The 26,164-nt window shown below is 41.5% G+C and overlaps 4 protein-coding genes across 4 annotated transcripts; 1 reads left to right on the top strand and 3 right to left on the bottom strand.

The window, feature by feature from the left end:
* Nucleotides 1-2,448: 2,448 nt before the first annotated feature.
* cdc42ep5 (CDC42 effector protein (Rho GTPase binding) 5) lies at nt 2,449-5,134 on the top strand. Its single transcript, XM_005925342.3, has 2 exons — nt 2,449-2,696; nt 3,509-5,134. Exon 2 carries the CDS (start codon nt 3,511-3,513, stop codon nt 4,396-4,398), a length of 888 nt encoding a protein of 295 aa, XP_005925404.1. The 5' UTR covers nt 2,449-2,696; nt 3,509-3,510; the 3' UTR covers nt 4,399-5,134.
* Nucleotides 5,135-5,708: 574 nt separating this feature from the next.
* grwd1 (glutamate-rich WD repeat containing 1) lies at nt 5,709-12,356 on the bottom strand. Its single transcript, XM_005925341.2, has 7 exons — nt 12,067-12,356; nt 11,859-11,976; nt 8,711-8,873; nt 8,403-8,613; nt 7,716-7,861; nt 6,870-7,061; nt 5,709-6,264 (listed from the first exon to the last, which is right to left on the bottom strand). Exons 1-7 carry the CDS (start codon nt 12,287-12,289, stop codon nt 5,956-5,958), a joined length of 1,362 nt encoding a protein of 453 aa, XP_005925403.1. The 5' UTR covers nt 12,290-12,356; the 3' UTR covers nt 5,709-5,955.
* A 1,103-nt stretch (nt 12,357-13,459) lies between these two features.
* On the bottom strand, nt 13,460-16,284 carry zgc:174888 (uncharacterized protein LOC558116 homolog). The gene is made up of 5 exons (XM_005925340.3): nt 15,737-16,284; nt 15,248-15,354; nt 15,060-15,131; nt 14,617-14,763; nt 13,460-14,486 (listed from the first exon to the last, which is right to left on the bottom strand). The coding sequence occupies exons 1-5, from the start codon at nt 15,747-15,749 to the stop codon at nt 14,151-14,153; spliced, it is 675 nt and encodes a 224-aa protein (XP_005925402.1). The 5' UTR covers nt 15,750-16,284; the 3' UTR covers nt 13,460-14,150.
* Nucleotides 16,285-16,740: 456 nt separating this feature from the next.
* Nucleotides 16,741-26,123, bottom strand: flcn (folliculin). Its single transcript, XM_005925339.3, has 12 exons — nt 25,865-26,123; nt 25,507-25,710; nt 25,244-25,390; nt 24,926-25,147; nt 24,680-24,846; nt 24,503-24,594; nt 21,505-21,668; nt 21,191-21,304; nt 20,651-20,774; nt 20,412-20,537; nt 18,778-18,880; nt 16,741-18,365 (listed from the first exon to the last, which is right to left on the bottom strand). Exons 2-12 carry the CDS (start codon nt 25,708-25,710, stop codon nt 18,158-18,160), a joined length of 1,671 nt encoding a protein of 556 aa, XP_005925401.1. The 5' UTR covers nt 25,865-26,123; the 3' UTR covers nt 16,741-18,157.
* Between the last annotated feature and the right edge of the window lie 41 nt (nt 26,124-26,164).

Consider the following 26,164-nt stretch of genomic DNA (forward strand, 5'->3'; position numbering starts at 1 on the left):
TTCATATTTATTTCCTATCTTATTCATAGCCTTTTCCTTTTTTGTTTTCTTTAGGTCACGAGCAGTTGTCCAAGCATTTCACTACATATCGTACTGTGTATGACTGTGTACGTGACAAATAAAATTTGAATTTGAATTTGATTTGAATTTGATTTATACAGAGCCCCCAAATTAATCCTATTATCAGCACCAGTGTCAGTTTTTATTCACGACATTCAACAAGTTTCACCACAGTTGACCATGTCTGGCAATGAGAAATGAGGGCAGCTCTTATTTTAATCAATGATGGGCAACAGTAGCTATTTTTTTTTTACAGTTCTCATGATCCATTTTCCCCTTTGACTTCCCGTGAAGCACACACAGCTGCAGGATGTGTGTTTGTGCTAGTGTGAGTACTACTGAGGGGAGGCGAGTCATTTCCTGCCTTAGTCGTTTCCAGAAATCCCCCCACCACTACACACACACACACATTTTTCAGAAATGTTCATTCAAGAGAGTCTTTAGAAGACTCTCTTGAATGAACATCTCTGAAAATCATCATACATGTCAGCATACAATGAAGTCGTGATGTGTGTTAAAGGAGAAATCATGGGGTTAATCTTGGGGGCATGATGCTATCAAACATTAAACTCTGATAAGAAAAGAAAGACATGCTGCTGCGTTGCTTTTATTGTTGACACATTAATTAAAAAAAACAGAAGTGCTCCTTTTCATCTTAAATGTAAAGTAAAAAGTAGGCCTTCAACGAGTAATCTCATTTTAAGGGTGCAGCTTTTGAAAACAAATACCTCACTTCTCATTTCTCACGGTGAAGGAAAACGTGCCTAAGGCTGAGTGAGCAGCTCGTTGGCTACATCATCACCAAACTATGTTTGGCATTTGTGACGAGAAATCACTCACAATGACTCAGTAACCGGTCCTATTGTATGAATACCTTGCTGTGTTAATGTTTCTGTTTGCTTTTACCCAGGGGAGGAAGTCTGATACTATCCTAAAAAGCATCTCTGCTCTACTCCCGTTGTCGGCCCAAAGTCAGGGTTTGTCTGGCCTTTTTTTTTATTTTAAAAAGATGAATCCTGACTTAGTGCACATGTAAATGATGTGGTTAGCTATGCGAAGTAATTATAAGGTGGAAACCCTTCAAAAATATGAGTGTGTCAACCGGCCTGTGTGACTGCATTCCTTTGAAAACATAATTGCAGGTATTCTGTCCACCCTACATCATTCAGCATGACATCAAAATTGTTTGCTGCTTGTGTAGCTCAACTGAGTTAAAACAGTGTGCAAGATGTCAACACAGCACAGAGAAGGTAAAACTGAGGTGCTGTTTGTCTAGGAATTGAAGCATTTTAGCGATCTTGGACAAGTTTTTTTTGATAAAGTTGTACAATTTTTAATTGGTCAACAGAGCACTACAGCAGCATATGTCACACTTACATTGATAAATAAGAGCTTTTAATCTTAAATCAGGGAATATGAAGACAGCTCTGTCTATTAATTGGATTGTGTTGTGTTCATGAGTAATTTCTGATTTCTCTAGAAAGAACTGCCACATTTTTTATTAATCCTCATCTTAAAATGAAGCCAAACAAGTGCACTACTTAGATGATGCTTTGTTTCTCTGCTTATCAAACCCAATTAATCCCAAATAGCTAGGAGAAATGAAAAATGGAAACAACAAATAAGAGCTGGAGTCTGGTGAGGTTGAGATGGTTGGGGTTGAGTGGTAAAGGTTGGAAAGTTGGACAGTAGAGAGTAAGATGAGAAAAGACTTAAGATGTGCCCAAAGTTGGGAAAATACTGTGCTATAACAGCCAAAAATAAAACACAATCCATAACCCAAGAACTGAAATCAGTAAATACAGAGCTAAATTAGAAAAAATTCAATATGACGAAAAGAATCTCAATAAGGGGAAAAAAATAATAAACTGTTAAAAAATAATAAAGAAATAAATAAAACAAATGACCTTAATCAAATAGAAAAAGTGATATAAAACAAAATAAACAAGCTAATAACTAAAGACCTTTTGTATACAGTGTATATAGTCTTATATAGCACAAAACACAATAAATGTAAAAAAAAAAAAAGATAAAACGATTATTTCGTTCATATTTTTTATTTTATACATTTCTATTTTATTTTAATAGTAAATAAAGCTACAGAAGCAATTTGCTAGCTATTAAAAAGTTAGGTGGTCCTTCAAGTAAAATGAGAAGAAACGAACCCCAATGTGTGGTTAGTGAGCAGGACTCTGTTTTGTTTTTTTTCTTTAGCAGTATTTACATTTTGGCAACATTCCCTTAAAAAGATCAAACACACGCACACCTCGTGACAGGAGCCATTCGTTACATTTGTAACTAAACTCACTCATTCACAGAAACTCTGAATCAGTTTAACTGTGAACACAAACCGGGCAGCAGACAGGTCACGTTCGTGGGTCTGGTTTATATTTAACACTGTGCGATAGAGTCGTCAGCACTTTGATCCAGCTCGCTCCAATAACTGGCGCGTCACTTCCTCAGCCCGTGCCCATCCCTTTGGAGGAAAAAAAAAGAGAAAGAAAACTCACACAGGCGGACGACGGCGAGAAAAAAGAGCGAGGGAAAAGTTGAGAGGGAAGCGAAAGCGAAAAGCCAGATGAAAAAGCTGGAGAGTGGAGAGGGAGCCAACCAAAGACCAGAGTTCACGCTTTAAAGTAAGTTTTTTTCTAAATACTTTACATGTTTTGGTGGCGCCCACACTCAGTTGATAAGCTGAGTTTTACATTGATCCACACGCTTCTCTGATTGGTTTATCAATAGCCGCATCTCCCATTACCAATACTTCTTAGAGCTGTATATTTATCTAAAGAACATTTACTTTGAATTGTTATTGGAAAACTTTGAGGGTTGGGCTTACAGGCCTGCAGCCCCCCTCCCCTGCTAAACCCATAACTGCAGCCAAACGTGGAGACTGGCTTCAGTCAGAGTGTATAACATGTTATAAAGGTGACTCGAGAGATTAACAAATATAATGTGCAGTAATGGCTAGCGCTTATTCCATTAATTAGCCCTTCTTTTTAATTAAATAATGTTATAATGAGCTCAGCAGGAGCAGGGTTTAATCTAATGTCCACCGGTTGTTTTTAACTTAGAGATCTACTTTTGTAGAAACTGTTTAACCGTGGTTTTGTCTACAAACACCCCTGAGGGCAAAGAAAAGTATGTGCTAACTTTGCATAGTGTTCTTCAAGTACAAGTCTCAGCATGGCCTTCACAGCTGCACCAGTGCCAAAACGCTCACTAGTTTCCCACAATATTGCACAACATGGTGGATTTTCAGACTGGCCTGTCCTATCACTGGAGCCCTCCATTGTACACGTGCTTTTTTGAACTTTTTGTTCATTCACTAGTTGTTGTTCTTTTTGTGTCTTCATTCAGGAAGTGCTGTCATAACAAAACAATTGAATAATTCATCCTTCCTTTTAATTTTTGCCTTCTTCCTTCCTTTACCTGCCTTTCTTCACAGTCATGCCACTCCACAAATCATCCCGGGCCTCTCGCCTGGACCCTACCATGATCTCAGCCCCGCTGGGTGATTTTCGTCACACGATGCACATCGGCAGGGGAGGAGACGCCTTTGGCGATACCTCTTTCCTGTCCACTCTTGGCCCGAGTTCACCCAAACCTGACCCGGCGAGTCCTGGGATTGTTTCTTCTTCCTACCACAGTGATCTTAATGCAGATGCACCAGAAAGCCCGCAGAACAATGAGCTTCGGCACTCTGACTCAGTGTCTTCATTAAACCTGGACCTAGACCTGGACCTGGGTCCATCTATGCTTGGAGATGTACTAGGCGTAATGGATGGTTTGGGGCTCCACTCTAATCAGGAGGTAGTGGAAACAAAGCAGGGGAAAGGGGCTGCGGCGATGTCTGTGAACAGGCAGAGAGAGCTGAATGGGAAGAACTTGGCAGAGCATGACGGAATCCAGGTGGAAGACAGCAGGATACCAGATGTGAACGGGATGAAGCTAAAGGGGTTACGACCAAAGGTGAGATTCAGCGATAAACGGGAGGAGATCATTCGTCAGGCATCGGAAGAGGAAGAAAGTCAAGGGTTTGACTTCCAGGAAGAGGATCAGGATCTGGAAGCATGTAATAGCCCAGTGAGGAGTGAGAGCGAGAAAGGCAAAAGTCCAGCTGATGGAGGTGAAATTGAGTTCACCAATCACAATGCAGATTTGCCGCCCAGTCCTGCCTCGTCAGAAAGCTCCGAGTATGAAGGGGTCACCCCATTGGACAGGAGGAGGGTTGGCAGCTGCCATTCAGAGACTGATTCAGAGGAGGAGGAGGAGGTGGATGAAGAAGGACGAGGCTACACATTTGAAGATGAGTTTGATGATGAAATCGGTTTATAGGGGATAAACTACACCAACAAATCTTTGCTGTCAAGTAAATCAAATATACTGTATTTTCCTTATTTCATCATTCCTCCACCAAGGACATACCATGTGTGACCAAAGATGTTGATTTGGCCGTGAACCAGATTACGCAAAAAATACAAAGCTGAATGTTATTGAACTTTGCGGAGAGTTGGAACACGAGCAAAGGACATACCAAATGTGGATCCAGATGACCTCGTTTCAAATTACAGAACAGGATGCTGGCCTTGGTGGAGGACTGCGTTCTCAGAGTACCTTTCTTTTTCGGTAGCTTTTGAATGGGAGGTTTAAATACGATATATCTGACTTCAAACTGGATTTTTCAGAACTTAATGAGACGATGTTGCTCAACTGGAAAAGACATTGTTTTTATCTACCAGGGTAACAGATTTGCAGAAGACTTGATATTTGATCAGAAGAAAAAAAAAAAAAAAAAATCAGTGAGCCGTTTTGGTAATGAAAGTGAAAAGTTTGCGACACTTTGATTTCTTTTCATTCTTGGACGTTTTTGCTTTAGAAATCAAAGCTCAGCGGAAAGTTTGATTGAAGCTAAATTAAACTGCATCGTTAATTAATTTCTTTTGTCTTTGATGTCTTTAAAGGGAGCTATACACTTACATTATTGTACCCTGTGATATACGAGTGTCTTACTACATATTCATCATATTGCATGTTTATTAAAGTCTTTGAAAAGGTCTTCAAAGGGTTGCGAGAGACGGCGTCTATAAATAATTACTGTGAATGTGTCACATTCCAAATCTTACAACGGCTCAGACCAAATGCGACTTGATATCAAAGTGCAGTTATTAGCACAGCTGTTCCTTTAAGGCCGTGGGGCTGGGTTAACACTAAAATGCAAAGACAATCATGTGATTTTAAATCAGGAGCAGCAGTGGACTTGCTATTTTTTTGCTTTTTTTTTTGTTGTTGTGTTACTTCATAATGCTGTAAAAGGGAAATACCATTCAACTCATGCTGAAAATGCTGGTTAACACATTCGTTAGCCTGTGGTTTCACAAAGATTACAGTGAAAAGAATAAAGCGACTTCAAAAAGATAGAAACCAGCCTCGGCTTTTGTTTCAAGGAAAGTTGCTGAAAAGCTAAATGCCTGAGATCCAACTATACCAGGTAGCTGCTGGTGAGAGTGAAATTTCACACTCATTAATACTGAAATAAAAGTGTTTCATTTTATCGTTTTCATTATGATTCCATTTATATTAAAGGTTAGAGATGTTTGACAGGAAACTAATTTTTTCCTTTAGCAATTCAAAAACTGACAGAGCAGTCAAGTTATCAAAAATTTATTTTAAGCATGCAGGTGATGCCTTAAAAAGTTCAAAAGTCTGTAAACATACAGGCTGAAAGTTAAACGGGACCATAATGTGGTGCCTTTGTTGGAAAATAAATGTCAAAGAGCTGAATTATTACATACACAGCTTATTTATATACATTACAAGCTTCTTAGTGCTTGTTACACATGTATCAGTCATGTAAATGCAAAACTATCCATTTGTCTCTAAAACGCACAAACGCTACACGGATATCGTCCTGAACACGTTGAATCCCGACAGAGCCGTGGAGACCATCATGCCCGGCATCTGCGGGTGCCAGTGGATCTCCTTGATCTCAGACTGACCCTGGTGCAGGAACAGCAGCTGAGGGGGAAGGTCCCTGACCGCCTCCACCCTGGCGCCCACGTCGCACGACTCCACAGACAGATCCCACTGGCTGACGATGTCGTCGGCGCCCGAGGCGGCAAACACGCTCGAGTCCACGGGGTTCCACTCCACCGAGGTGATGGGAGCGCTGTGTTGCTTGAAGTTGGCCACGGGACGCCCAGTCTACAGGAACAGGAGAGCAGTGAGGTGTGACAGCTGTTCATACAGTTTCAGCTCAGTGGGGTTTCACTCTGAAAACATACTAGGAGCAACCACTGAACAGAGCAGTTACTGTCATGCTTCAGGCCTGCTTGAAGAACAAAAGGACTGGGTGTGCATCAGAAGGGTGATCTGTGCTCATGTTTTTACCGATGTACACAGAGGTGTCTAAACTCGTCATTATGGGGGAAAGGGTTAAATATGTCGCTCATACGGTGCAACTAGGACTTTGTGTGCTGTGAAAGTCTCATTCAGCTCTCTGTAATAAATCATGCAAATGTTTTTTCACCAAATATATTAAAATAGTTTCCTGATTTAGAAGGGAGGCAACAGCTAAAGCTATTATTGTTACACAACTGTACAACTAATGTTAGGTGGGGCCGGAACACTAAGAGGTGAGACAATCTGACAGCACAAGCCTAAAGATTGTTTTCCATTTAACACTAATCGTGGGTCACAGTGACATGTTGGCACACTGATAATAGCTCTGTTATTGTGAGTGCAATGTGTGTTTAATTAGAATTACATAATTATCTTTAGATGTATTGCCTCCATTTATTCTTTTGTACCTTAAACTGTCGCAGATCCCACACTTTCAGGAGTCCATCGTCCCCTCCTGACAGGAGGAATGGTTCGCTCCTGTTCCAGCTGATTACATTGATGTCCGATGAGTGAGCTTCATTGGCTGAGAGCATTGAATTGGGCGGGGCGCGGATGTCCCAGATCCGAATAGACTGATCCACTGAACAAGATGCAAAAACCTGGTGAAAGAGAGTCCAGTTACTTTAAAAGTTTACTTTACAATAACTATTAACACAATAAGATCCAACAGCCTTCACAAACAAGGAACTATTTCCTCTTAAGAATTTACTAGGGGAGGGCTCTGGTGGGCTTTGCATGCTTAATGATCCTTACTGCAGCAAGAAATTTTAGACAAGACTGTACAAGTTGAAAAGCCCTGAGAATCCAAAATAAATAAATAAAGAATACTTTCATAAATGCAAACACCCAGTCTTATAGGGCGAACATCGACATGTCACAAACTGGTTTGGTGACTAACTGCTGCGCTAAGACTCGCGTAATTTACATAGTTTGGGCTGTAATTTGTTATGTCACAACTCTGTGGTGCCACACAGCAAGTGTTACCATATTCTATTTTTACCAGGTGCCATTTAACAGCAAGTTTCCATAATTCTGCTCCGTGACCGCACCCAATTTTTTCAACGAATTACCCACACATCACCAGGGACTTAACCTTAGTGGAAGATACCTAGAAATGTATAGACATCACAATTCTTAAGATTCAGAACAGACACTCCTACTAATGTTACCGCTGCGGTTAAGGGTGCAACAAGCCAGCGAGCACAATCTGCCAAAGTTTGTGCCACTACGTCACCGTTGGTGTACAAACATACTGTAGCTTCTGTAGGCGACCACTGCAGATCTTCCACAGACTTTGTGTGGGAGCTGAAAGGTCGCTGGTCAATCTGCCAGGAAGTCCCCCCCTCCCGCGGCTCCCACACGTGGATGTTTTTCTTGCAGTCCCCGCTGACAAGCCGACCTGCCAACAAAACACAAAACAATTAACGTTTTAATCTTTGACAGACATTTATTCAATTCTTTATCTCAGTCAATCGCAGCTTTCAAAGACATTCAAATACATGCAAATAAAAACAACCCGTTTACATGTTTAAGAGGAATTTGTGTTCTTCTTTGTCGGCACTTTAAGGTGGATTTCCTTCCAGCGTTATTCTTATAAAAGCCCACACTGGCATCTTTTCACTAAAACTACTGCACGTTTTTAATTGTAGCTGATCCCTCTCTGATGTATACACCGGTGTCAGCCCTGCAGTGGACAATACTTTTCTGATTCCCGATGACAGGTTTGCACGGGCAGACACAGTTAAGAACATGGGAACAAAAATATCTTGCACAAGGTGGAGACTGTTTTTATCATGTCAATCAGATAACGAAGTAGTCCAGGTGCAATCAGGGACCTGGCTGCTTGCACAAAACAATGTTGCCACACAGGGTGAGCTGTTTTGCTTTTCTTTTGTTTTTTCACATCTGTATAGCAGTCTTACAGGATAAGCCTCACATACCAGGTACTTTAGGCGACCAGTCAATTGCAAAGCCTTCCGTCATGTGCCCTGAGAAACTGAAGAGCGCTGCTGCCTCCTTCTGCTGTTTGATGAACGCAGCCATAGCAGCAGAACTGTGGACGGCCTCCAGCTGGGAACGGAGGTCAAAGATTTCCACCTGTCCCTTGTCTGACCACACAGCGGCTAATGACTGCTCTCCAACCTGAGTCACCTGGACGCCAAGAAGCAAAATTAGTCGACTCATCAGAGAATTAAGAAAAACTGATGCACAAGATACTGATTTTATTTACTTATAAACGTCTACATACCCTGACTCTGTTAATCCCCCCATAGTGGGGCATCATGGCCAGTTCCATCTGTGGTTTCTTTTCTTCATCCTCCTCCTCTTCATCACTTTCCTCATCGCTGCTCTCTTCCTCCTCTTTGTCCTTCTCTGTTCCATGAAGGTTATACATGCGCATGACCAAAAGTCTGCCAAAAAACAAAAAACAATTAATTAACAATTAATTTATTAGCATTGATTTCTGGGACATACCCCAGTCCAAAAAGAAAAATCAAACTATCCTGCGTCAATGTGCTTCATCTTTGAGTGCTTGAGATTTTCCAATAACCTTTAATTGACCACTGAAGTCTCCACCGAAAGGAGACCTTTCAGGGGAACAGTACGAGAGCTGACATCAGAACAAAACTGAAACTGTGCATCACAGGAAAATCCAAACAACAAACATATAAAAACAACATTGTGGTGTGGTCTATAGTGAAGAGAGTCAATGCTTTAATGTTAGCATCCAAAAGAATCTTCCCTTAGACATTAAAGAGTTTGCTTTCCTCTGCTATAAACAACACATTTGGTAATAATAACAATAAACATGTACAACAGGGAAAATAAGGGGAATTTAACATTACTACACATGGAAACCTAACAATAATGCGATGATTTTGGATGAAAGGACACCTCCTGGGGACACCTGCACAAAGCAGCTTTTTAAATAAGGAATGAAGTTGTTGGAGGTCTTAAATTTAAAGAAATTAAAATCATTTTCAAGGTTTAGTCTTGCCCACTACTCCTGCAATACTGGTCTAATGTAAAAACATCCATCCTCTAATCTAATTAGAGGTCTTGAACCTGAACGAATGTGTTTCTCCTCCTGGCATCCAAGCAGGGATCTTTCACAGGTATTACTTATTGTTACTTATTAAGGTTAATTATGGTTATTTTTGTCTTCTTTCAGCTGCTCCCTTTAGGGGTCGCCACAGCACATCTGCCTCCATCTCACTCCATCTCTGGCTTCCTCCTCTGTCTCATTAGCCGTCTGCATGTCCTCCTTCACTACATCCGTGAACCTTTTTCTGTGGTCTTCCTCTTTTCCTCCTGCCTGGCAGTTTAGCACCCTCGCTTGTACCTTTCCTTCTTTTTCATTGCCTTCAAGCAGACCTTCCTTACTACTCCTCCTTTTTCTTTGCCCAGCAGTAGCACAATTTCCTCCAGCTGCCTGTCATTAACCCGGACCTTGACCGGGCCAGTACATAAAAAGCTCTCGTGATAATCTGCATATTTGATTTGCCAAATGCCGTTCCTGATGCAACCCTTAGCCTTTTTATTCGAGCTTGGGATCAGCACTTGCAGTAACCTGGCTTGTGGCCCACCGTGTCTGGCATTGGTATTCTTTTATTGTTGTATGAATGAGAAAGTGTGAGTGAACAGAGTTTCTACAACATCTACACGTTTGTTTTTATCTCACACTGTGATCAAACTATAGTCAGACTATAGATGACCAACTTAATCTGCTACATAAACTCATTGTCTTAGGACAACTTTGCCATGAATTAGGATAAAAATGCAACTACAAATACCTGTGTTCAGCTCTACTGCTCGGCACATGGCTGCAGCAGAGCTGAGCTGCTGTCGCTTCTAAATGTGGTGAAGCTTAATGCCTGCTTTCAGCTTTTTGAACTCTTTAACTCTCCCTACTCAATACTCCAGAGTAAACAGACCAAGTGCTCACTTTGTGCTACTGATTAGCTGCGTTACAGTGATGTGACTTTTAAAATTAGAGTAAGCCAGCCTTTATTCTGTGAACTGTCCTAGTAATAATAGGGAGGAAAATGGAATATTAATTGTGGCCTCACGGCTAGAAGGTTCAGGGATTTGAACTTCCAACAGACTGGGTGGCGCCGCTCTGTGTTTTCTTTTAGCTCACTTTCTCCTTCAGTCGAGCGGCTTACAGTTAACTGGTGACTTAAAGCTGGGTGTGAATATGAGCATGAATAGGTGTCTGTCTCTGTAGCTTACACAGCTAAAAAAACAAAACCACGGAAGTGCCAAAAACTACAGGTGCTCAAACAGTCGCTTCAGGCTAGCCAAAGCATTAAAATGCCCAAATCCAGCCATGAAGCTACCGTGGTTACATCCTGGTCTCTGCAGCCAATCTCTCCCATTATAACAGCTGTACAGGAGTGTGTGTTAATTTAATAACTCACCGACTTGGATTTCATTTGGATGTTTTTCATAACTCTGACTCCCAGCTGTGCCAGGATCAAGCAGCTGCAGCCAGCTGCTGTGTGCCAAACTTGTTCGTGCCCTTTGGCATATTTTTAATAGAACAATCCGCTGTGTGGTATTGAGTGTCCAACAACTGTATGCTTCATTTTTAGGGAGAAAAATTCTAGTATTTGGAACAAATTAGTAGTAAACACATTTAAACCCGCAGGTCTCACAATTCCCCAGCTTGGATAAACTGGAAAGTTACCTCAGGACATCCGGGCTAAAAGCTATACCAAATCAGCATGCATACTCAGACCCCTTGGGAAAAAGGGAGCGGCTCAAAGTACCCAATTAGTAATAATATGGAATTATATTTGTCTGGGAAGTTTGCACACAAATGGATGCAGCTTCCTAACCAAGCTTTTTAGAATTAGTGGAAAACAGTCCAGTCCAACCTCTCACGCAAAAATGAACACGTCCCACTGCAAAAGTGCTTCCCTCTGCTTATGGTTTTTGTACTTGCTCTTGTTAAATTTCAAAAATATCCTTTTGTAATCACTTTACTTAATTAGTCTTGCTCTTAAATAATATTTGCAAGCCATTATTTTATCCTCTGGTGCTGTGTTTGCTCATTTTAACTTTGCCTAAATGTTGTTATGCAACTGCCATCTGAATGCTGCTACGAATAAATATGTATTTAAAAACTGGGGGGATGGGGGGAGTTTATGGGTTTAACTTGCCTCTTGCACTATGTCAGCTGGATAAAATTACTCCAGGCCAAACATGACAGATCACTCTAAAATATATTTGTGAAACTAACCACTGACACCAGTTTAAACGACCAAAATAAACACACGGAGGTGCAGGACATCCGGCGTTATTGAGCAGGACCTTTAAAAATGGTGCTTTCGGATTAAATGCTGAGTGCCGACAGTAATGAAGGTGTGGGTTAAAGGTCAGTGGTCCTGTACCTGTTCTTCAGAGCCGTGTCCGCCTGCGTGCCCGCACAGAGCAGCATGGACAGGGGAAACTGCTCCCTGCTGTCTCCATCTCCATCCCTTAAGATGTCGAAGCTCAGGCATGGAGCACCTGAACATAAACAACAAGGTAACTTAAGCCCAGAGATCCCACATGCTGGAAGCGTGAACTTCATTGGGAGTAATGATGACTTTAACTTGCCTGTCTGGCACTCGTGATACATGCGGTACGCGGAGCGGTCCATCTCCAGCTCCTCCCCGGGCTCAAGCGGCTCGATCCCGGGCACGTACACTTTCTTCTGCTCCTCTCCCTCTCCCTCTGCCCCTTCCTCTTCCATTTCCACCCCTTCGTCCTCATCGCTGCCTGCTTCGTCCATCTCCTCCATCTCGTTTTCCTCCACGGCGTGCTCACCGGGCGCAGACATCTTGGCAGAGGCACGGTGTGGCGTACTTCCGGTGCAGGCAGCGGCCACGTGGTTTAAACGCCGCTCACCCTCCTCACCAGCGGCGCCCCTCTCTCCCTGTTTACGGGAATTCAGCTGACCTCTTTGGCAAAAGAGCCCCTGTTGCCAGGAAAGACCAGGCTTGCAATTGTTTGTCTCACACTGTAAGCCCTGAGGATCACGTGAACATTATTAGCGTGGACACTGTTAGCGTTAGCTACATGGCAAATGTTCTGTCTCCTCCCTGGAAGATAATTAGCCTTTTGCTTAAGAACATTTGGGATCGTGTCCATGCACCGATCAGTAAAGAGTCTTCACCTCTGAGTCATGATTGTGTGATTTAATGAGATTTATTTGAATGTGCTGTACTACATCTTACGCAGCACAGCCTGGTACTGGCAGGGGGCTCAGCAGTCCCTGCACCACTAATGGGAAGTCAGGCTTTGACTCACAGCTACTCACTGGCAATAATTTATAGATAGTTTTGCACTGACTCTATCAGGGTGTTGGGAAACTGCCATAAAAGCTGCTATGCTAAATTCATAAGAATACTTGGGCAATTTCTCTTATACACGTTTGTCTAAGCATGTGTTTCTTTCTTTTACATTTGTGTTTGAATTTCATTATTAAAATTGTGCCAGAGATTCTCTTGAAACCTTCTCTGCTCTTTTAACAAACACTCACATTTAAGAGATTGTGAAACTACTCGGGGGGTTCTGTCAGGACGAAGGTGTTTCTTTCACGTGTAGCTGAGTACAAGTAGAGACAAGTGCTCTTTTATTACTCATCGAGGTCTTTGACAAGAGCCTTAACATCCCGGGCTGTTCTACCACACATTCCTCTGTCATCTGCAACTGATCTCTTAGACTTTTTAGTTATTTAATTTTTTTTTAAAACTAAAGCTGCAGAATATATTTGAAGAGTTTCCACACAAAGGCTGCCTCTTTACAAGAGAATCTACGGTTGAGTTCACACGAATGCAGACTCTTGCAGTTGGAATGCAAGATTAAACACAAAACGTAATCTCTTAAAAGCAGCAGGGAGAAAACTGTAAACATATAACTCCGACTGATTAAATACTTTGCTGCTGCAAATAGCAGCACCACACTGCAAAGTTACAAATGCAAATTGGGCAAGAATTGCACCTGTGACTGCTCTGCAACTGTAGTTTTATTAATGTCATAAGTTAGTACTGATCATAGGCTACAGTATCATTATGCAGGCATTACAGCTGTAATTGGCAGTGCACTGATTTGAACAACTTCATAAACTGTTGAGTTTTTCCGTGTGCCACAGTGCATAATCATTTTTTACAAATGTGGAGAGAAATGACAGTATTTACCTCTAAAATGTGGCGTAAAAGTGTATTTAAATGAAAAAAAAAAGTAAATATGTATATCCCAACACTTAAGCACATTTACTTAAGCAGCCTAACTGTAAATGTACATTCAAAATACTGTAATAAATATAACACAGACTTTGGATACTGGCAAGTTACACCAAAAGCTAACGATGCATATATCTAAATGTCTTTAATTTATTTTTCTGTACAAAAGTAAATACATATACATCCATTTGTAAACAGTGGCAGGCAATGCCCATTAGCAAGAAGAACATAAACCATAGATAGCTTGCTCTAAATAGTGATGCTATTGGATTACATCTGCGATATCACCTCTTACAGAGCACTGTTGGACGGCGAGACTGGTGGTTTGCTCTAATTTTGTGCATCAGATGTAACACTTGAGTTTCACAAAGCTTACCACACCGAAACACAAAGACAAAAACTTAAGAAAACAGTCATCAGTGCCTATAAAGATATATATAAGACCCTTTTTGACAACTATGGTAGCAAACACCAGTAGAGTCTTAATAATAAGGAGCTCCAAACAAATGCAGAATATGATGGGGGAACCCCACTGGACAGTGGCGGTGTGTCTATAATCCTGCCAGATTTCATATTGTCTACCGCTCTAGTGGTTAAAAGTCTGGCCCTTGATGGGCTGTAGTCCTTCCTTTCAACAGACGGTGGCAAGTTGGGCAGGGTGCATGTTTCAATTGAAGGTGGGCACCCAATTTGAATCCACCGGCTAAAAAGTTCTGATGTTAACTTTAGGAGTTCTTCTGGAGAGGAAGACACCAAGGAGAACTGGGATAAGTCTGTCTCCTCCCGAAACATCTGCAGCAAGGAAACAAGGAAGAGAGATCAGTATTATCAAGACAACAAATCTGACTAACAAAGTCATGTTTGAAACAGCTACTTGATACTGAAGCGAGCAATGTCACGACAAGAAAAAGAGAATACGTACTTCCATGTTTCTGTTCTTGCTAATAATTTTATCCAGTGTCCGTGTAAGTTCCACAACAAGAGAGTGATTTAAGTGTTCCTCCCAGAGGTTTGTCAGGAGCACTTGCCAAGAATCATGGAGGACATACGCAGCAGGGAACACGCAACACTGCGAGGAAAAACAGAGCAACACAACAACCCCAAAATTAGGACTAGCATGTAAAACACATGACAAATCACCGCAAGAACCACACAAGTAACCGTGTTACGAGAGAGGCTGGAGGCCACTTGGGACAACAGACTGTTATTAAACAGAGCATGTGACTTGTTATAGTGGAAGACGACCAAAGAAAAAAAGCAAGTAATTATTCTCTTTAAAAAAAAACCCAAGTGGGCTTCAGGAGAAGGTTAAAATGAACAGGATATATAAGATCTATATGAGCACTTCCTATATAAACAACTCACCGGATCGGTGTCACAGAGCATGTGTCTTGTATATCGATGCACCACATAGTAATCCTTAGGAAACACTGTGCGCTGAAGGAGGGAGAAAAGAGGCAAAGATGAGAAGCCAGATACCCAGAAGGACCACACAGGTCTATATGGACATAGAAGTAAATATTTAGAAACGAAGTAAAGAGAGTTTCACTTACAAAGCCTGCTGAACTCGAATCGATGGTCCCTTTGATATTTTTCACACCTTCCAGGTCAAACTCACATCCACCACATGGGGCAGTTAGTAATGACAGCAACAGTAGAACTGTTGGAGACATGATAAGAGCGAAAGCCACAGAAAACAAGTCACATAATTGCTGGAAACTTTCTGTGGTTTGTAGCTTGTTCAAAGTGCATAGCTACTAAAAAGAACATGACATCATTTCCTGTGTAAATTAGCCATTTCTTTCTTTTTTTTAAAAAAGAAAACAGCAGGAGACACTGGGCTACGATTGCAACATCTCTAATTTAATTAGGGCACCAGAAATGGCTGTGATGTTTCAAAGTGGCGCAAAAAAACCAACTTTGATTCACCATTTAAATCTCACTATGCATTAACCAGGACTGCTGTTTCACTATAATCTCACAGGCATTTAAAAAGGGTGAAAAACAGACAAAAATTTAACATGAAAATAATAGTTTCTCACCTCGCAGTGTCATCGTTTTATCTTGACTGCATGTCCATTTCTCTTGTTGACAGCAGTGACTCTGCAGGCAAGCTTCACTGTCACTCTGTAAAAGGCGAAGCTTCCTCCTGTGGTTTTTTTACAGGTCTTTGAAAGAGCAGGCTTCTGTCTCTTCTTCTTCACTGCTTGATATTTAGTCTTCCTGTTCACATCCCTCAGATCATCCCCTTCTCTTTACTTAGGGTCCTTTGGTACTTTCCATGCACATGCCCCACTTGTCACCTCACATCGACATGCTCTCTCACTTTGGGTTTTCCCACTTGAAGCCAGGGTGGCTGCAGCCTTTCACTTTGAAAGCCTTGTTTTTCTATTTTCCTTTCTAAATCTTTTCTCCTTTCCCTTTCTCACTACTGACCTAGAATTTTCCTGGCCACTCTGTCTCTGTCCCTTAAAAGTGGTTAATGAATAAAGTGCCAGAGCTGACCTCTTCCCCTGGATTTCTCCCTATCCCTCTGTATCCTACTCAGACACAGGCACAGCTCAAAGTGAAAGTGCTCCGCTCAATTCTCCCTTTATGCGTCGGCCACTCCCACAGGCACACGTTTTACCTCACTATTGACTGACCCGTCTCCCTCCCTTCTGCTTCCCACATTCCCCAACACCCCCCCACCCCCATCCTCCCGCTCCCACCCCCATCCTCCCGCTCCCAACCAGGGCCGAAGAGGCTTAGTTATGCAGTCAGAGCATATGTTTTTCATTTGGATTCTTCCCCACACCTCTCTGCCTGTTGATTCTATCAGTCTCTGTCCCGTAAGTCAGTGCGCAGTATCATCCCATTAAGTCATCCATTAACAGTCAGTTTCTTTTAGAAATAAGGATCACATTCATTACATTCCTCGAAGAGCTAACGAGAAAGATTGCAACACTGAATTGCCAGAAGATGCAAGTCATCCCAACACGACTGCTTTCTTTAGTCATTAATGTTAAAATTGGCTTTACAGAGTTGTATGGTATGATTGTGATGATAGCTGTGCACAGCTGTCATCATCCTGTCTGTAAAGTGTTGTTTTGTGGCCCCAGGTTACGCAAAGCATCACGTTGGTTTGGGATATCAGTCAGATGTCAACAGAGGAGTTGATTAATGATGAAAGGAAGGAAGTCGTTATTCTTCATGTTTGTTGGATCATAAGCCAAAGGACAGAGGAAAATTTCTCAGAGAGGCATCTCTACTGACAGGAAAAGGAAACCAGACAGCCGCAGCAAGCGAGGGCTCCATATTCCCCAAGGCATGACTAAATCAAAACCTCTTTACTTATGCTACGTTTATAATGATCGACATAAATATCTAGTCAGAGTGCCGTCTTCCTGGTTCATACTGCATTTAAAATTCAGAGGGAAGTAAATACGCAGAAAATTTGTGAAGCTGCTGCAGATGAAGTCCACACATGTCAGAGCCTAACTCAACAAATGAAATCCAGATTTAATAAAAACAAAAGAAGTGCATTCCTTTAAATAGGAAAAAAAACCCTAGTCACTCCAATATATGCAAACTCACTTTTTCCTTCATAATTAGGACTAAAACACAAGTTTGAAACTTAAAATTTTGGGGTCATGAAATTTTTTTTCAAAAACATCCTCCAACTTAAATAAAGCCACATTTTACTGAGTAAAGTCTGCGAGCTTCAGCACATCAACAGGCTCATATAACTGGCATGGAAAAAACAAAAAAGCAGATCAGAGTGACTGGTTCATTAAAAACCCCAAATCCTGCCGATGTGGTCATCTGTCCCAGGTCCTTGTTAGGCAACACTTTTTGTATGTTTCAGGACTTGGGGGGAAAAATTTTTTTTAAAGTGCTGTCTTACACCACTTAAAGCTTGCTCGCAGGAAGACCTTCAAACGAGTGGGAGGTGATGGAGAAACAAAAGGTCTCCACCTCCGCTTCACTTTCCCTCCCATTTTCTTTCTATTCACCACAAGGTGGAGCCAACCATGGGTCGAGAAAGGATGTCAGGCTCAAAGTTGGTTTTATTTTATTTTAAAACATCAGCAGGAGTAAACAAAGTGCAAAGTCTTTTTTTGTAATAAGCTAAGCTTTACATATCTGTATAAAAAGGTCTCCTATAAGAGTTCCCTTTGACAAATAAAAGCCCTCATGCATTATCCAAACTGATTCTACTTGTTTAGTGAGCAAGATAATCATCATCGTTAGATACACAACAGTTACTGAAAACAACCATAATTGACGAGCGAAACCCTTTGTGTCATCCGTTCACAGTCCTGTCATTAAATGACAAGAATGTGGGTAAGAAAAAACCCCCAAAACTAAACAAATTAATAAAAGAAAACAAAACAAAACAAGGGGAACGTCAAAGAAATGGCATTCCCCCTCATTTCAGCTCCCCTTTCTTTATCCTAATCTCCTCCTCCTCCTCTTCTTTGTCACTGGCTGGGGCTCCTCTCCCCTCCTCGGACAGCTGTCATTAAATGGCTCTTGTATGTTTTGCTAAGTCCAGTCATCCAGTACTTGAGCAGCCTGACGTTGTCCTCTTCTCCGGGCCCCGTAGCACCGAGGAGTGCCAGAACCTTCTGCGTGTCCTCTCTTCCTCGACCGTCCACTTTGGAGAACTTGAACAGCACTTTGACTTTACTGAAAAAACAAATAGATCACACTTAAGACTAATTATGCCTTCCTGAAGAAGACAGAATTCGGAAACACCAAGTTTCCGGTGGGAATCTTTGTGTGGAACGCCCTCTCAATAAGACTTCCCACTTGGAAATATCCTAAGTTAGCAATCCAAGATGGCAGTACTGAATGTAAACAACAGTAAAATTATAAACTTTTAATCTGTACTGCAAGTGTTGTGTGTTTTTGACTCATTAAATAGTGAGCAGTGATCGAGCTCTATCCATTAATGTGTTTTTCCCTGTTTCTCCCTGAATGGCTCTACCTTAATGAGAACCTAAACAAATTCTGTTTTTGCTGGCTTTTTGTAAAATGCGCTGTTCCGACATCCGAGTTCTGAAGTATCTGGAACGTGGCATAAAGGAGCTTTACTCACTTCATCCACTCCTCCTTCAAACACAGCAGGCAGTGAGACACAACATCCACCGACAGGTTCTCATTGCACAGAGCGACCTCCAGCTTGTTCAGTAATGCTGGACCTGGAGAAAGAGGACAAAGATTTAGTCAGTGGAAGAACCATGTGGGAAAGTTGAGGAGAAAAAAAAAAAAAAAAAGAGTCAAGCAAAAAAAAAAATTAAAAACTCTTAGTAGGTGATTGGTTGAACTATTTGTGTATAACCGTCTGCTGTGAGAAAACATCAACAAATCAGACTGATGAACCACAGGATGCAGAGAGCGCGAAAAGGAAAAACAGGCCGCGGTCTGAGTAGCTTTATGAGCTTGCAAGCAGTCGCTGCAACCAGCTACGCAGCAAATGTTTTGCTGTTTACTCGAACGGTTACTCATTCTCATGTTTTAGGTTTCTGTAGCTTTGAAGTTTGTAATTTGGATTTAGTTTTTGACCCTTTCTCAGGTATGCTGGTATGTTTGTTGCTTTTGTGTATTCTGCTGTGTGTGTGTGTGTGTGTGTGTTCCTATATAGTCAGAACCCTTTAAAGGAGGGGTGTCAAACTCGTTTCACGATGCGGGCGACATACAGCCTACTTTGATCTTAAACTCCCCTCTCTGTCAGCGCGAAGAAGTTTAACTTCACGTTTAATCCTGGTATATGTTGGTATAAGTTTTATGACATGATCAAGTAATGGGGCCCTATTTTTGTAAAGGAATCTAGTGTTAAGAAAAAAAGGCTAGAAATTTCTATAATAGATAGTGATTAATGGGAACTTTTTTCATTTATGTTTTACTGAATTAATAGGAATTTATTAGTAGGAATTGCTGTAAAAAACGATGTTCGGTGCACCTGTAAAACCTTAAAACACACCTGTAGCCGTGACTTTCTGACTCTAAGTTCATCATCAGCTCTGATTTGCCCAGAACCAGTTTGGTTTGTCTGCTGGCACAAAGTCTGAAGACGTGTGAGATGGATTCTCTTATATATTCATTCTGTGGAAACAACTAGTTTCTGTTTTCGATGCAAATTCTTCATTTTTTTTAATGGATTCCTTAATGCTCTTGCTGTTTGAGCATTTTTCTACTTTCACTTTAACAGCTGCTCTGACTTAAACAAGGGTTAATGAATCAGGAGGGGGAAAAAAAAATCTGTCCTTTTCACTGATACAGAGTCAGATGATGATAAATGTAAATTTGTAATCTCTATAAATAGATTCTACATATAAAGACGTCTATTTGTAATCTGCTTTTAGTCCAAATGGTATCGACCAATTAGGCTAGAGCAGGCTGGGGTTACATGGCTGTAAGCTTTCTGTGTGAAGAGCAAAGGAAGGATGGCATTTGTCAAGATGGAAACCTGAAAACATCGGCTGCCGTAGAAAATGAAGCTTTTTATTATCGGTCTTTTAATTTACCTGACTTTTTGTAACGAATGAGCAAAAAGCACAGAAAGAAAGCAACGAACAGAAAAACGCCGACTACACAGGAAGCCGTGAAAAAAACCTTTGGCCTCAGAGGATTAATCAGCAGTCAAGCCGATGGGTTCCCAGACTGTAAATTGTGTAACGCTAACAGAGGCAACAAACATGCAGCAAATTAAATCAAGACCGATGTACTCACCCCTGTCTATAGGTTGTGTGTTGGCACTGGTGATGGTGAACTGATAAAGCGAGCTGATGTCGTCTTCTCTTACAGCTGGGATGTGACAGCTTCTCTCTGAGGTGACGTCCACGAGCACTGTAAACTCTGAAGAGCAAATCGAAGCAAAATTATTACAGTTTAATCTGCAAATACACATCTACAGTTTTTGACAGAGAATCTCACACAGCGATCTACAAATCTCAAAGAGCTTCTTGCACCTGAGGAGCTGACGTGAGCTGGAATAGGCACATCGGGGCAGAGACCCAGAAAGTTGCACTTGTAGGCCTCCTCGTACTGAGAGCTGTATGGCACGGAGCGCACACAGCCTACCGGGAGCAAAGACTAATGGGAAAATAGAGAAGTGAGTTAATGGCCGTGATGATACACTGTTTGATCTGGCTAACATTCACACAGCCTCGCTGTCTCTGCTTACTCATTAATGCTATAAGTGATGCTTTTCTGACAACTACTAAAGAAGTGTGGTAAAGTAACACAAACATTACAGTATGAACTTGTCTTAAAATTATATACTGATAACATTAAAAATTTATCTTTCAAGTATTCAAATGAAAAATAACCACAAAGAAAACCCCAGGAGAGCATGTAGTCGCAAAAGAAAAGGTCAAAACTGTGCAATAACAACAGCATTACACCCTCACACAAATAGTAGGTGCGCTCCCCTGCCCCAAAAGTTCATGTTTACCCATATTATAATACAACGCTCTATCTACAAAGGCCACACCACTGGAGCAGAGTACCTTTAGCACTGTAAAAGCTGACTGGATGAGAACTGGATCTGCACCTCTCCATATGACCTGATTTCCCATGAGCACGTGCCAGGCTAGCTGTCGAAAGTCAGGAGCCCCGAGGACCTGCCGAACGAACCACAATGTTTACCAAGCAACAGCTCACAGACATAGTGTATGAGCTATTTTTTAAACCAATATGCATCACTTTACCATATAAATGATTGTAAAAACACGTATTTTTCTTTATTCAATCTCAGTTTTCTATCGCTGTTCATGATTAAGTTGGGTATACATTAGCAAACTACAAATGTGCTTAAGTTCACCTGTCTCAAATGCCTCAGTGACCTAAATTTTGGACCAGGTAATTCATCCAGTTTTGTATCATCGCTCAGGAAGTTGTGGGCCAGCTCGGTCTCTGACAGGTGCCTCTGCGTCTTTGAAGCACCTCCTTCTGCTCCCTCCCAGCAGCTCATTTCCTCCTCTTGCTCTTTAAAACACATGACATTAAAAAACAGAAAAAGCAAATGCTTTCAAGCAAAGGTTCATTACAAATGTGGGGAATTTCCGTAGGAAACTGTGATAAACGGCGGTTCATACACCACACGAGTCATACCTACACAACTATCATCATAGTGCACACATGAGGATAGCTACCCACTGTTTCCAAAACAAAAAAACCAGACTCTGTTAGTAACACCTATGACCTGCACTGCATAGCGACCACATTACTAAGTACAGTGTTTCAACTACTTGGTAACACAAATATCCGGCCAACTCACATGATAGCAACCCTGTTCATTTATTCATGTAGTCATGGTCAACATGACCTGCTGACGTTTAAAGTGATCATCATAATGGGGAAGAAAGGTGATTTATGAGACTTTCAATGTTGCATGGTGGGCTGTGGCCTGATCTTAGCAGTTCAGAAACTGCTGATGTTCCCACACAACCACACAGAGTTTACAGAGAATGGAAAAAAAGAAAGAAGAAAATACCCAGTAAATAAAAAAGAAAAGAAAATATACAGTAAGGAGCAGTTCTCTAGGTGAAAATGCCTTGTTGACATCAGAGGAGAATCACCAAAACTGGACAACTTCCAATTGGAAACTTGGAAAAATACTGCCTACTGATGAGTCTCACTTTCCGCTGCAATATTCAGATAGTAGGGTCAGAATAAATAACATGAATCCATCCTGTCTTTCATCAACAGTTCAGGCAGCTGCTTGTGGTTTGGCCCACATTTTTTGGACTTCTTAGTACCAATAAAGAACCATTTAATTGCCACAGCTAAGATTGGTATTGTTTACTTATTGTTATAAATGCATTGTCATAAATCTGAAGATACTGTGTGATGTTGTCATGTCATTATGAACCAAAATCTCTGAGGAATGATTCCAGCACCTTGATGAATCTTTGTCACAAATAATTAAAGCACTTCTAAAGGTAAAACAGGACTCAACCATCTCCTAGCAAAGTCTATGTAATGAGTGTCCATTTGGTGTATAAATGAACAGATTCTTGGTCAAATGACCCAGAATAGGATTTAAAATTACAGAGCTAATACTGTCAGAGAAAGTTTCACTGTAAATGTTGGGTTTCTTTTTTTGTACATGATATTACTGAATACTGACTGGAATTGTGTAAACTCTCTGGAAAGTTGGGATGCTTTAGTGAATCACCGTTTTTCTGGCGTCTCTCCACAGACTCGTCTGGTGAGTCACACTTTCACCAGAGCTTTCTCAGTCAGATGATAACAACCATAAGCATGTTGTTCAAACTAATGACATGCTGTCATGAGTTTAGGTTAATTTAGGAACAAAATGAACCTAACCACATCTAAAAGAAGTGGTTTTTAAACTTTTTCACACACGTTCCACTTCAGAAGCTGAGTCAAGGTGACACTGCACATTTTTTTAAACCAGTCATCAACAAGAAAAAAAGATGCACGTTGAATTTTGTTTAAAAGCTTCAGCAATTTACATCAGAAATCTCCTTTTCGCCTATTTTCCTTTTAAATGCATTTTTTTCAACTTCATATTTTTCATCTGGTTGTCTGAGCCCCACCTGTGGGACCTCCAAGCGCCACCAGTGGGACATATAATTCACTCAGAGAACCACAAGAATTTGCTGGTTAGATTATCCTTCTGCACTGGAACACAGTTCATGTTCCAGGGTAGAATAATTGCACAGCCAACATCTTTAATGACTTTAAAAAATAAGAATTGGGTGCACCAGTTTGGCTATAACTGGTGCACCCAATTCTTATTTGGCTATTCACTGTTGCGCTGAAGGTTCTACAAAGTCTTTACTTGCCAAGCCCTATTAATTTTCTCTCGTTGCCAGCATAAAGAGATTTGTTTGACAGCACTCATTGGATGAACCACTACTCAGAACAATGGGAAAGTCAAAGGAACTCAGGGAAGATCTAAGAAGAAGAACTGCAGATTTACACAAGCTGGGACGGTCTCTTGGATCCATTCTAACCAACAGATCAGAAAATACACAGATTCGAAGGTTATCAGTTAAAACCATTGTACGCAAGTACAAATTATTCAGATATGTCACCACTTTACCAGGTTCTGTAAGAAGTCACCGTCAGTTGATACTGGAAGACTTGAGCCAGGAAGCACCAAGGCTCAAGTCTGCCTTGAAATGTCAAGCATTGTGCTGTAAGACCTTTTGACTGACAGTCAAATAATAAGTTGTACAAAGTGGATAGGATAATGAAGAAGGATGACTAACTCCACACAGTTGGTATTCCCACAGGATAATGATCCTAAACACATCAAACCTGGTTTTGGAAGGGATAAAGCAGGCTAACACTAAGCATCTGAAATGACCTTCCCAAAGCCCTGACCTCACTCAGAAAATCTGTGGACTATGCTTATAAGCTGAGCTGATTCAACGAACCAACAAATCTAAATGAACTCTGCCAAGAAGATGGGTCAACTACCCAGCCCCCAAAATATGCCAGATACTTATTGAGCAATTAAGGTGCAACTTCCTAAGGAACATTAAACCAAATTTTAGAAGGAGTGTATGTATATATTTGAGTCTGTATGTATACTTTTGACACTGTGTGGATTCGAGAAAATCCCAAATAAATTCAATCTTGTACATTCAGTTCTTGCTTTTTAAAGTCATTAAAGATGTATGCTGTACAGTCATTCCACTGTGGAAAAAATAACAGTTCAAACGAATCATTTAAAGCCCAAAATTACTATGAGATTCATGTTCATGATGAGTGTATGCAAACTTCTGATCACAACTGTATATGCATAAATAAATATCACGCCTCTTAATCGAGGTCAATGCATCTACCCGTTTGTCTCTCTATGAGCACCAGAGTGTCCTCGGTGGGGGCTCCTTCCAGGAGCTTCTCCGTCAGACGGCTACCACAAGCTTTAAGTAACCTGGAAGTGAGGTGAGACCACTCATTAGCCGGGTGAGAGACTGACTGGAAAAAGAAGAACAGTTTCTTTGAACCTAATGACTCACCAGCTAAAGGAGGAGTGCAGGCTGGCCCAGAGGTTAGGATGCTGGGTGAGCGAAGTCAGCGATCGGGCTGCATTGCCGCTCCTTTGGTGTGGAAAAACTGCAGGTGAAAATGCACTGTTCATCCTCACAGCTCGCTGGGGACAAACTCCCTGTTCATTGTCAAACACCTAATGGAAAGGACAGTCCAAAGACATCAGAAGCACTAATAAGTCTGCTGAGTTTATTATGTTTATATATGTGCTCTACCTTTAGAGCTGTGCTCTGCAGACTCTGTATAGTAAGCTTGAGGTGACGCAGCAGGAAAGGCCAGGAGTTTATAAGGTAGATTCTGTCCATGGCTACCATAACAATACTGTACCAACGCTGGAAGCCTCTAGCGAGACTGTCTTTGATAAAGAAGGTGTGTGAGAACACAAATCCATGTTGCTCGTCTCCAAAAAAAATGGGCCCTTCACGTCCGGGACACACCTGACACCAAAACAAACAGAAAACATAACGAAGTATATCAGTAATCAGCTGATTGAAGCCCACAGACAACACCCACATAAACATGTCACTAATTACCTCACAGCTGAGACTGCGTACGCAAGCCTGTCGGACCACGCTGAAAAGCTGGGGCTGTCTGGGGTGCTGGTGGCTCAGGAAGCGGATGCCTGTTTCATCATCAATGCTAACAAAGCCCGGGTGAGATGCAGGCAAGGATCGGCAACCCTACGAGACAAAGAAAAAAGGAAATCAGTACTTTAAGGCTGAAAATTAATGAAGGAACAAATGAAGCGAGGGATCCAAGCATCTGATAAAGTCACAGTTAGGCCCCTTCTACTCACCTCACACATTTCTTTCTGTGTGGCTGAGCTGTTGGCCTTCATGGTTAGACCTTCACCATCACGGTCACCATCTCGGTCCCCTGGCATTTGGGCACCTACCTGGGATGAAGGGGATGGGGAAGGCGGGTGTAGTGCCTCAGTGCAGAACAGGGTTCGAGGGCCATGGAGCTCACAGAAGTGACAGAGAGCCACCAGAGCATTCATCTGAAAGAACAAGACAAGTTTTCATATGTTTACTGTGCTAAAGATGTCTGATTTAGATCAGGACACCTACATCTAGTTCTGGTTAATCACTGACGTTACCAGATTACACTGGGGTTAAAATACGGGTACAAGTGGCAGTATGAGACGGTCTTACCTTCAGTGCAGAACCACGTTCAACAAATGACTGGTGACACTTCACAAAGAGGTATTCATTGGACGTAGTGTTCAAAAAGCCGTGCCGTTAAAAAAAATAACAGCGCCGTGAAACAAAATCAAATCTTCATCGAGCCTGTATTTTAAAAAGCCATCGTTCCTAACATTTTAATTGAGGCTTTCTACACTTTTTTGTCCTCTGTGTAGCTGCCAGCAGGCAACAAAAACAGATCTCGTCACATGATGCAGAGTCACGCGCTCGGGAACAAGTGACGCGTGGCTGCCAACTGCTGCTCATTTT

Source organism: Haplochromis burtoni, unplaced genomic scaffold (genome assembly GCF_018398535.1).
Source record: "Haplochromis burtoni strain Fernald_Lab_line unplaced genomic scaffold, NCSU_Asbu1 Contig_80, whole genome shotgun sequence".
Taxonomy (NCBI): Eukaryota; Metazoa; Chordata; class Actinopteri; order Cichliformes; family Cichlidae; genus Haplochromis; species Haplochromis burtoni.

Excerpts from the sequence above, each read along its gene's own strand:
- grwd1 (XM_005925341.2), bottom strand. The coding sequence starts at position 12,289 with ATGTCTGCGCCCGGTGAGCACGCCGTGGAGGAAAACGAGATGGAGGAG. Across the intron at positions 8,874-11,858 it reads GACACGGCTCTGAAGAACAG|ACTTTTGGTCATGCGCATGT; the intron begins GTACAGGACCAC and ends GTTTTTTGGCAG. Across the intron at positions 8,614-8,710 it reads GGGGGATTAACAGAGTCAGG|GTGACTCAGGTTGGAGAGCA; the intron begins GTATGTAGACGT and ends CTTGGCGTCCAG.
- zgc:174888 (XM_005925340.3), bottom strand. Across the intron at positions 15,132-15,247 it reads ATTCGAGTTCAGCAGGCTTT|CGCACAGTGTTTCCTAAGGA; the intron begins GTAAGTGAAACT and ends TCCCTCCTTCAG. Across the intron at positions 14,487-14,616 it reads GCAAGAACAGAAACATGGAA|ATGTTTCGGGAGGAGACAGA; the intron begins GTACGTATTCTC and ends TCCTTGCTGCAG.
- flcn (XM_005925339.3), bottom strand. The coding sequence starts at position 25,710 with ATGAATGCTCTGGTGGCTCTCTGTCACTTCTGTGAGCTCCATGGCCCT. Across the intron at positions 21,669-24,502 it reads GCTCATAGAGAGACAAACGG|AGCAAGAGGAGGAAATGAGC; the intron begins GTAGATGCATTG and ends TGTGTTTTAAAG. Across the intron at positions 21,305-21,504 it reads CACTGAGGCATTTGAGACAG|GTCCTCGGGGCTCCTGACTT; the intron begins GTGAACTTAAGC and ends TTCGTTCGGCAG.
- cdc42ep5 (XM_005925342.3), top strand. The coding sequence starts at position 3,511 with ATGCCACTCCACAAATCATCCCGGGCCTCTCGCCTGGACCCTACCATG.